This window comes from Leptopilina heterotoma, unplaced genomic scaffold (genome assembly GCF_015476425.1).
Source record: "Leptopilina heterotoma isolate Lh14 unplaced genomic scaffold, ASM1547642v1 Lhet_340, whole genome shotgun sequence".
NCBI classification, from domain to species: domain Eukaryota; kingdom Metazoa; phylum Arthropoda; class Insecta; order Hymenoptera; family Figitidae; genus Leptopilina; species Leptopilina heterotoma.
The window spans coordinates 486,688-498,231 of NW_025111028.1; the positions used below are offsets into that span (position 1 = coordinate 486,688).

General features: G+C 21.9%; 1 protein-coding gene across 1 annotated transcript; it reads right to left on the bottom strand.

The window, feature by feature from the left end:
• Positions 1 to 2,781: 2,781 nt before the first annotated feature.
• LOC122505111 (cuticle protein 3-like) lies at positions 2,782 to 10,632 on the bottom strand. The gene is made up of 5 exons (XM_043616569.1): positions 10,524 to 10,632; positions 9,407 to 9,747; positions 8,205 to 8,338; positions 5,891 to 6,035; positions 2,782 to 3,479 (listed from the first exon to the last, which is right to left on the bottom strand). The coding sequence occupies exons 1-5, from the start codon at positions 10,630 to 10,632 to the stop codon at positions 3,216 to 3,218; spliced, it is 993 nt and encodes a 330-aa protein (XP_043472504.1). The 3' UTR covers positions 2,782 to 3,215.
• Between the last annotated feature and the right edge of the window lie 912 nt (positions 10,633 to 11,544).

Sequence of the window (11,544 nt, forward strand, 5' to 3'; positions counted from 1 at the left end):
TTATATATTATTTCTCAGAGTTCTTAAACTTAGGAATCTTTTAATACAAAGCAACGATTTTTAATGGCGAAATTTACTATTTTCAATATTAATTTTATTTTCCAAAAGTTTCAAACATTCAAATGAACAAAATTTTTTTCAAAATTAATCTGCTAAAAAAATTTTTCAATTAAACATTTACTTATTTAAGAGTTAATTTATTTAATATACAAAATAATTTTTTTATAGAAAAATACAAATTAAAAGAATTAAGAAAAATTATATTCCAAAAGTTTTGAGCGTTCAAATGAACGACAATATTTTTATTATTCCTTTTAATTTGTAATTTAATAAAAATAAATTATTTTCATATTTAAAAGTTTATTCTTATCCAAATTTAATTTTTAATCTACATTATTTTTTATTTCAGAATTGTATTTATTGAAATTAATATTAAACAGAAAAAATATTTCGTTCATTTGATAACGTTCAAAATTTTAGGGAAATAAGAATTGTCATTTTTAATTCATTTAAAAGTTCGAAACTTTAGAAACAATTTAATTTTTCTGTAAAAATTATTCAAATTTTCCTCATTATTTAAAGAATAAATTTTACTATTTTCTGAAAATTTTTACTTATTTTTTGATATAAAATTTAAATTACTTCGCTTTTTATTATAGTATAAAAAATAACTGTAATAAAATATTTCAAAATTTATTTTTGATTAATTTTTCTATAAAGTATAATTAAAGTTTCGAAATACATATAATTAAAAAGTTTTGAATAATTAAAATTTAGTAGAATTTTATTGAAAATAATTGAGTTTTTTTTAAGTATTTTATTAAAATTTCTGAAAATTCAATTTAAAAAAATTTGAATTGCAAGTTTTCGAAATAATTGAATTATTAAAAGTTATAATGAAAAATCAAAATAAAAATTAATCTTAAAAAGAAATATATTAAGAAATTATTGCAAAAAAGTAATTCTTAAGATTTTTTCATTATAATTTTTAAAAATTCAATTATTTTCAATATTTTCAATTACATATTTCCAAAAATTCAAAAAATGTACAAAAAACAATTATACATTAAAAATTTTGTAAAAATGAATTTTTTTAGAATTATTATTAACATTTCGAAGAAATCGATTATTTTCTAAAATTCTAATTAAGATTTTTCAAAAAAATTGATTATTTTTTAAAATGGTTCAAAATTTCTTCTAACAAATTCAATTGTTTTTAGAAAATAACATAATTTTCCACAGAAATGTGAATTAATTTTTTTTTAAATTATTATGATTTTTATAAAAGAATTGTGATTAAAATTTTGAAAAAATCATTTATTTTCATATTTGCAATTAAAATTCTTCAAAAACTTGATTGTTTTTTTTAAATATCTTTCAAAAATCTTTTAAAAAATTCAATATTATTGTCAACAAATTTTACTAAATTTCAATTATTCAGAAATTTTTAAAATATTTATTGTCCAAAAATTATAAAACAATATTTTTAAATAAAAACTAATTTTATGAATTTCTTAAAAATTATTTTTCAATATTTTCTGTTATATATTCTCAATAATTCACTTAAATTAAATTAATTAATTAATTAATAAATTGAATTATTATTAAAATAACATTTAAATTCTCGACAAACTTTTGGAAAATTATTAAAAATAATTGATTCAGAGAAGAAGTTTATAGTTAAAAGTTTCTTAAATAAATAATTCAATTATGGAAAAAATGCAGTTTTAATTTTTAGAAATAGAAATAAATATTTTGAAACAAAAATAAAGAATATTATGACAATTTTAATTGATTTTTTATGATAATTTTATCAATTAACAAAACTGTAAATAATAATTTAAAAAAAATTTATTTACTTCTATTTATTTATTTTTATTTACATTTTTTTATATTTAATTTCATTTTGTTTACACATTTTATTAATATTAAATAAAATGATTTTATTTATGCTGTCATATTAATAATTTCTTATACATATTTGTTTCACAATTAAAATAATAAAAAAAAATTTTTCTTCGCACGATTAAAAAATAAAAGTGTTTAATTCAAAAAATAACTTATTGATTAATTAACTTATACGGCGAATTTCATTATGTTGAAAATTGAAATGACTGTAATAAACTAAATGAAATAAACGTGTAAGAAGATCTTATTTATACGCGTGTTGATTATTAGTAATAAATAAGCGTTCAATATGTACATACTTCTTTTTAAATGTGACTGTAGTTATAAACTACTTGAGCATTTAAAAAATCGAGAAAATGAAGTTCGTTCGTCCTGTATAGTATATAATATCAATCGATAATTACATCTTCACTGAATTTCATAACATTTCATAATACCAAATAAGTATCGCTTCACGCTATGTGAAAGTTAATATTTTGATTATCAAATAATTATCTAAAGGAATATTCAGAATTTTGTTCGCGAGTCGAATTAAGAATATGGTTTTTTGTAAATAAAAATGTTTTTTTATATTTAAAAACCGAAGTAAAAGTAAAAAAAAAAGAAAAAAAGATTATTTTTATACAAAAAAAATGTTTTTTATAGGTAAAAATATATTTATATAAAAAAATGTTTTTTATATGTAAAAATATATTTATATATAAAAATATGTTTTTTAAATGTGGAAATATATTTTTTATAAATAGAAATATTATCTTAATCGTGAAAAAAATTCCCCCGGAGTTAAAACTCCGGAGAAATTTTTTTCACGATTAAGATAATATTTCAAAGTTAAGCGTAAAAGTTAGGAGAGGGAAAAGTCAACAACAAAAATTATGAAGTAAAAAAATGTTTATTATTACATTTTCGTACACTTATGAACTATACATCTATGTATATAATATATAATAGTATAAAAATTAAAGCACAAAGAATGATTCGTATAGTATAATTAAAATCATTTTTCGAATAATTTAATGTTGAAAAATAATTTTTCGATAAAAATTATTTTCAACTTCTTCTCAGTATAGTACTGAAAATTTTTGTTATAAAATTTCGTCTATATAACAATAGAACACAACAAAGTCAAGCACGTGTGTGTGTCTGTGTTTCAGAAAAGCGTAAAAATGACGCGAGCATTTCTAAAACGAATTGACTCATATTATTTATAAAATATGTTTAATGATGATGTTTCATATATATTTGAAGATTGAGAAAATATACATATACAATTTTTGAATTAGAAGAAAATTTTATATGTGTATTTCTCACTTGTATCTACGATAGGGGTTTGACCCGTAGTTGTATTGTTGTCTGTTGTACTGTTGTTGTGGTCGATTGTATTGTTGTTCGTCGTAAGCTCCTTCGTTAGTTTGTGGAAGTGTGGCCAATGCTTTTTGAATTGCCTCTGGAATTGGAGGCGGTGTGGGTAAATGTGCTCCACTTGCTCTGAATCCATTTTCATCGGCTATGTATTCGACTGTGATTGGTGTTCCATCTGGAGCTGTGTATGAATATCTTCCTTGAGCCACCTGAAAAAATTGTATTTTTTTTTTTATTTAATATGTCAGATTTGGGAATTTTTATTATGAATTTGAAAAATTGGGAATAGCAGTTATGACTTATCAGGAAAATGTAGTGATTAATTTTTTAAATTTTTATTCTTAACCCTAAAGTTCTAGAGAAATTTATTTATTTTCTCCTGAAATTTTGCAATATTAGGATTTATTGTAGCATGTATGAAAAATTTATCTTATAAAGATTCGAAATGTTTTAATTACTTTTTGTTTAATATAATCGGTAATTTTTAGGTTCCTGAATAGTTGTCATTAACGCTGAGCATCGAAAAGTATTTTTTCTTAATTTTAGTTATAAGGTTATAACATTTTAACTAATTTCACTTAATTCCTTCATTCACCAAATTTTGGTTGAATCACTCAAATAAATCCATTGCTATCATACAGACAACCAAACAATAATTGTTTGTTTCAACTAAAAATTTGTTTCAGGTGCGACACTATTAACTTAAAAGTATCAAATTGCAACCAATTGATACCAAAAATGTGGATTAAATAAAAAATTGATCCAAATTTTTGGCATCAATTTGATTCACTTTAGCACCAATTTGATACTTTAAAGAAAACTGTGGACCAAATTCCTTCTTTAAGCACTATAGCACAAAATTTATGAAACTAACAATAAGTCAAATGTTTCACAGTTTTCTTAAAATTATCAAATTGATACTAAACTGTATTAATTTTATACGAAAATTTAAATCAAATTTAATACTTGATCCTCATTTTGGTATTAAAGTAATACATCAATTTGATTATTTCAAGAAAACTGTGTTATAATGTTAGTAATGTAAGCCAAATGTTTTGGTATCAATTCCTAAAAATTGGGGTCAATTTATGATTTAATCCATATTTTTGCTATCAATTCGTTGAAATTTGATACTTTTGAGTTAACAGCAAACCCAAAAATAACGTTTATGCAACAAAATAGAATATTTGAGTCAATAACATAATTTTTCTTTGTTTAAAAAGAATGAAATTTTTTTTAAAGAATCACAAAAAAGATGAGAATCGATTGTTTAAAAAAAAATTTGAATATTTAAATCACTGTCAAATTGTTAGTACCAAATTGCAAAAAATTGATGCCAAAAATATAGATCAATGCATAAATTGATACAAATTTTTGGATTTTTTTTTTGACATTTATAATAAATTATGCAATTATTTATAATATTTGCAAATTGATCAAAATTTTTGCTATCAGTCGGTATATCAGTTTGGTCCATTTCGGTGTAAATTTAATACTTTTCTTTAGAAAACTGTAAATTTAAATTCCAATTTCAATGGAATAATATAAAAAATATAACAAAACGTAAATACAATACTCTTGTATAAGGCATTCATTCATCAGTGATATAAGCGATTAAAGAAATTGTTCCCTCAAGTTAGTCTGACTATAAACTTCCACTTCTACTTGCAAACATTTTTTATTCTCTCAAAAACAATTTCGTTAAAAAAAAAAATAAAATAAAAAATAGAAATTATGTAAATTTTTAACAAAATTTTTAAATAATCGAGTTAAAAATCGTAATTAACAAATAGAAATTATAGGGATTTTTTTCTCTAAAGATATTTAAAATTTCCTAAAAAAGTATTTCATAAATAAATTAATTTTGGAAATTTTGGTTTTTCTTCTTTTTCAAAAAGAAATTTATAATTTTGTAAACAGAATTGTGATTGAGAAACAGGAAATATGCAAAATATTTTCTATTTCTTAATCTTAATTTTTAACAATTTTTAAACTTTTATCAAAATTATGGAATTTTACAAATTTTAGGAAAATAAATATTAGAAATCATAACTTTTTAGAAAAACTTATTTTTAAAATTAAAACTTGTTACAAAAACATTTTTAAGAAAACAGATTTCATTAGAAATTTGCTTTTTTTAGATAAAAAGGATTAGAAAATATTTTTTAGAAAAAGTGACCACCTACCATAATAATTAATACAAAACAAATTTATGAAAAGTAAAATTAATTAGAAACAACTATAATGTATGTAATTAAAAATTTACTGTTAACTTGTTAGTATCAAATTGCAACCGCCTTGATACCAAAAATTTGGATCAAATAAAAAATTAATGTAAATTTTTTGTATCAATTTGACACTTATTAAAAAAAAAACTAATAATTATTATAAAAAAATAAGTTTATTGACAATAATAGAAATTAATGACTAAGAATAGAAAAAAAAGTAAAAATTTGTATGGTTTTTATAAAATTCGTAAAAAAACAAAAAAAAAGTTAAAGAGAAACGTCAACGTGCGTAAAATTTGATTATTCAATGTTTCTTTTTTATTTAATTAATTACTAAAAGGTAATAAAATTAGTGGAATACATTTTTATTTATTGAAATGAGTTTAAAATACCTGTGCTATTTCTCCTGGTCCACTTGCTTTCGGGGAACCAGTTTCGTATGCAGAAATACCATTTTCGGTCTCATATTGCCATGTGTACGAACCGTCAGGTGAAATATCGTGGGATTGGCTACGAATTCCTATTTGTCGTCCAGAACTTGAAAAAAAAATTATTTATCATGAATCCAAAATTATTATGAATTAAATAATTTATTTTTGTTCTGATATTTAATTTCTTATATACACTTATTAATACTAAAGTTAATTAATTTTACCAACAGCTTTTTTTAAATTTATTGGAAAAAAATTGATTGAATCAAATTTTTATGGAAACTTAATAGATTAAACAAGGTCTGTTAATTAAATGTAGTAATTTTTTTTATAAAAGATCCAAGTGGTTATAAAAATTATTACTAAAAAAAGTATAGTAAAATTTTCCATTTCTTTTATTAATAAAGTATTAAATAAAATAGTACCTACTCTTTAAATTTTAATTAGTAAAAATGTTTACTAATTTGAATAAGTGACTGCCTTTTTGCTTTTGAATTAGTAAATTTTACTAATAGTATAGCAGAAATTACTATTTATTAGTAAAATTTGTTAATTTCAGTTTTGCTAATTAAATTTTACTAATAAATTAGTAGAAATTACTGTTTATTAGTAAATTTGCTAATTTTATTTTAATAATTAAATTTTACTAATAAATTAGTAGTAATTTTTTACTATTTAAATTAAACTTTGCTAATTTATTTCCACCTCGATTTCCACTACTTGAATTTTACTAAAAAATGAGTAGAAATTACTATTTATTAGTGAAATTTACTAATTCGAAAACAAAAAATCAGTCACTGATTCAAATTAGTAAACATTTTTGTACTAATTCAAATTTATAGGATAAATAAAAGTATATATTTTATTCTTAAATTATGTAATTGGAAAATTATTTTCGATAACACAGAAAATTAAAATTGGGCGAAATCAAAACTTTCTTTAAATATTTTCTTGATCAAATACAGTTTCAAGTAAAATATTTATTTATAAAATTTATAAAATTTATAAAAATTTATAAAATATTTATTCATTTTTTCTAAATTCATAAAACTAATTCAAATTATTTAAAAGCAAAAAATTCCGAAAGGATTCTCTCTTTATTATTCGGGATTACATATTTACAAAACATAAAAATTTTTATTCGCCGAAAAGAATATATAATTTATGTGTAAATCTAAACACATTGGAATTCACTTTACACTTTTTTTTATTGTCTACATTTTACTATGCTCTCAAAAGCAAACATAATACTAAACACTAAAGTGTCAAAATTTCACAACCTTCATTTTTAGGAAACAATTTTTAGAGCCAGACTAGTCATGATAAATAATTAATTGAAAGATAAAAGCATTTTAACGTAATGAATATGTTTTTTTTTTAATATTGGAAGGAAGCAATTTCTGAAAAAATTTCTTAAGAATTTGAGATATGACAAATCAGAAAGAATAGTGGAAAATTAATTTATGTAATAAATAGAATACTCTAAAGAAAATTTATTTTATTTAACTAATAGATTATTTGTCTATTGACAAATAAATATTTACTTGAATTTAATAATTTTTAATTTAATAATTTTTCTTTTGTTAATTTATTTATTTTTATAATTTTTATTTTAATAATTTGTATTTTAATCATTTTTAATTTAACAATTTTCATTTTAATAATTTTTAATTTAATAATTTTTCTTTTGGTAATTTTTATTTTTATAATTTTTATTTTAATAATTTTTATTTTAATACTTTTTATTTTAATTTTTTAATAATTTTTAATTTAACCATTTTCATTTTAATAATTTTTAATTTAATAATTTTTCTTTAATAATTTCTATTTTTAAATTTTTACTTTAATAATTTTGATTTAAGTCAAACGAATTCTATTAGCAAATTATTTTAGTATTTAAAGCAAATACCATTTGCTAAAATTCCAAATTGTTTTAAATAAAAATTAGTTGATTGAAATAAATATTTATTTGATAATAGACAAATAATCGGTCATTTGTATCAATAATAATTTATATTTAAAACAATTTGGAATTGTTTAAAGAAAATTTATTTGCTTCAAATAAAAATTATTCGATTCAAGTAAATGTTTATTTGATAATAAAAAAATAATCGGTTATTTGAATTTAATCAATTTTTTTCAGTGTAAAATTTTCTAGCTATTAAAAAAAACCTATTTATAATAATATTTTGTAATTTTATTATAATTTAATGAAACAATAAATTAATGAAAATTAAATTTTTTATAATAATATAATATGAAATAATTTTATTACTTGTATTGTGACTGTTGATACCCGGGTTGATATTGTGGCTGAGGTGTTGTATAATATTGTTGATTCTGCTGATAAGCTCCACGGTAGCCCCCGAATTGTGCGAAAGCGCAGCCGATCACGGCAAAGACAATAATCTGCAAATATCACACAGATTCACTTTTATCACATGAATAATTAAATTATAAACCAATTTTTTTCTCTTCGAAAAGAATTTTTATAATTTCAATTTTATTACGAATTATTGTATTTTAATAATTGTATTAAAAAATTGATTTTTAACAATTATATTAAAAAAAATTAATTTTTAACAATTATATTAAAAAATTAATTTTTAACTAAATAAATGTTAAATTACAATGTTTTTTTTATTAACAGTCTAGTAATTTTTAAAAACATTGGAACACAAAAGATTATTTTTATTTCAACGTTCAAATTTTTGGGAAAATTCTAAATTTTTCAATTTGAATATGAAAATTTTTCTGATTTTTGATAATTTATATTTTAAAGAAGAGTAATTTTTTTTTAATTTTTATAACTACAGGGATTACAGTTAGTCCCTTTTTTCTTTTTTTCCACTTTTTTATCCCCTTAAATTAATAAAATCCCTTAAAACACTTAAAATAATTTATTTTCTTCTCTTTTCCTCTTATTTTTAAGAATAAATTTTAAAAAGTTGTAATTAGGAGAATAAGTAAAAAAAATATTTAAAGTAAATTGTATACATAACAGAATAATTTTTATCCAATTTGTTGCAAATTTTTCAGTTTTCAACTGCGAATACTTTTTTTTGAAAATTAAAATTGAAAACATTTAATTAGAATAAGTAACTGAATTCAAATTTTAATGTATCTGTTCCTTGAATGGCTCATTATCCTTAGGAACTTTATTATTCTTAAATAAATAAATAAATATAATAAATATTTCTTTTATAAAAAAATCACTGTGATCCCTGTAATTAATGAAGATTAAATTTTTTTCCAATTTTCATAATTATATATTTAAGAGAATTAAATTTCTTTTTTTGCAATTTAATATCAAAACTTGACACTCGCGTTTTCTATTGTCCGAAACAATAATATCACGTTGCACACACTCAAATGGGGATATATAGCAAAAATATTATTTTAAAAATTCGAAACAAATAAAACAAGTATTTTTTTTTGTGATAGAAAACAATAGAACGATATGAATGCAACACTCACTAAAGTACGCATTATGAAAAAATTTGCCACGGATTGTGGATACGAGATTGGGTCAGGTGGAATCTGCATCCTGAAGACGAACAGTGCCCAGCATTTATACCAAAAGGCCCAGATCTTTCCCTTTCCATTCTCTGAATGTTGCGCATGTATATACGTGTGAATCCTCCTGAGAATGTGTAGTGATTCATGAAGATCCACCCCCACCCACCTATTGCCCACCTCCCTTTTTTTTGAGATGCTGTACCCACCTCGAAGATCAATATGATCATCAACGCCGTCAACTTCACTTCTTTTCGCTCCGCACGTCAAGTCTTTTGACACCCAGTTGTCTTCTTCTTCTTCTTAATTCTTGATTTTTGATTTTTAATTCTTGATTTCTGATTTTTAATTTTTAATTTTCAATTCTTATCACTTAGGCAACCTTTTTAAATTATCATTTTTTTCTTTACTTTGATTTTTTATTTTCAATCCACGCACAACTCGACATTTAATTTCGATTTCTTTCACTTTATCACACATTACATGTGCCTCTTACATTCTCGGCATATAATAACTTTCCCCCCTGTGTGTGCGATAGCTTCAGTGAAAAGAAGATGTAAACATGTTGCATGAGGAGAAAAAAATCTCTGATATAATAAATTTACTTTTGAAAGCTTATTTCATTTAATAAGTGCGTAAATATGGGATAGTCTGTTTTAAAGGTCCATTAATTACCTGCATATACTCATTTTAATTTAAGTAAATTTTTCTCGCGCGATTATTACATATCTTGGTAATTAATTTATGAAAATTGTAATATCTCTGTGGTGCGTAAATGAAATTGTTTCCGCTGATTCGCTCATAACACTTTTTCCTCGAAATTTTGTTTTGTTTTTTTTTGTTTTTTCGACGAAATCTTTTATAATTTAAAAAGTTGGAGTGGATTTTTTTTGCTTAAATGTGATCGGATCGGAGTGATTTTTTGTAATCAGTGTCTATAGTACAGAAAAGCACTCCCTACATTTTAATTCACTTTTCACTGCATTTCACATTTTCAAATTGCAACTTTTCTAACTGCAAAGAATTGATACCAAAAATGTGGATCAAATCATAAACTGCTACAAATTTTTGTTATCACTTTGATCCACTTTACTATCATTTGGATTTCTTTCAAGAAAACCAAAAATTTGGATCAAATCATTAACTGGTACAAATTTTTGTTCACTTTGATCCACCTCAGTGTCCATTTGGATTTCTTTAAAGAAAACCAAAAATATGAATCAAATCATAACTTGGTACAAATTTTTGTTATCACTTTGATCCACTTTCAAGAAACCCAAAAATGCAGATCAAATCATTAACTGGTACAAACTATTATGTTATCAAGATTTGATCCACTTTAGTAACAATTTGATTTCTTTAAAGAATAACCCAAAAATGCAGATCAAATCATTAACTGGTACAAACTATTGTTATCAAGATTTGATCCACTTTAGTACCAATTTGATTTCTTTCAAGAATAACCCAAAAATGTGAATCAAATCATAAACTGGTACAAATTTTTCTTATCACTTTGATCCAATTTAGCATCAGTTTGATTTCTTTCAAGAAAAGTGTGAATTAGAAAAAAACTGTGACTGAAAAATGTGAACTAAAAATCCCTAAATTTATTGATAGCTCTTCTAGTTTAAATTTCACCATCAACTTAAAAGTATAAATTTGCAAACAGTTTTTCTGCGAATGTCAAATTGAGACAAAAAGCGAATCAAAAGTGTTGCGATTGCCTCACAACACTTTTGATTCGCTTTTTGTCTCAATTTGATATTCGCAGAAAAACTGCAACGAATATGTACTAAAAATGTGGATCAAATTCTAATTTACTTGACATTTTTGGCACCAATTTTGATCCAATTTGATCCAATTTGTTTTAACATGAATTTGACATCTCCATAAGAAAATTGTGTTGACTTTTTAGCCTTCTTGAGTGCTATTGTTATAGTTTAAAGTTCCAGCGACATACAAGCAAAATCACCTACTAATTATGTGTATGCAACCTAGTAGTAAACTTGATCAATAAATAAAGTTTATAATATCAAGATCACGAATTTCTCAGCAATTTAAGTCGTGACAGATCATTGTTAAGATATTTCGCATAAATT

Excerpts from the sequence above, each read along its gene's own strand:
- LOC122505111 (XM_043616569.1), bottom strand. The coding sequence starts at position 10,632 with ATGGACACTGAGGTGGATCAAAGTGAACAAAAATTTGTACCAGTTAAT. Across the intron at positions 6,036-8,204 it reads TATCAACAGTCACAATACAA|TTCTGGACGACAAATAGGAA; the intron begins GTAATAAAATTA and ends TTTTTTTTCAAG. Across the intron at positions 3,480-5,890 it reads GACCAGGAGAAATAGCACAG|GTGGCTCAAGGAAGATATTC; the intron begins GTATTTTAAACT and ends CAATTTTTTCAG.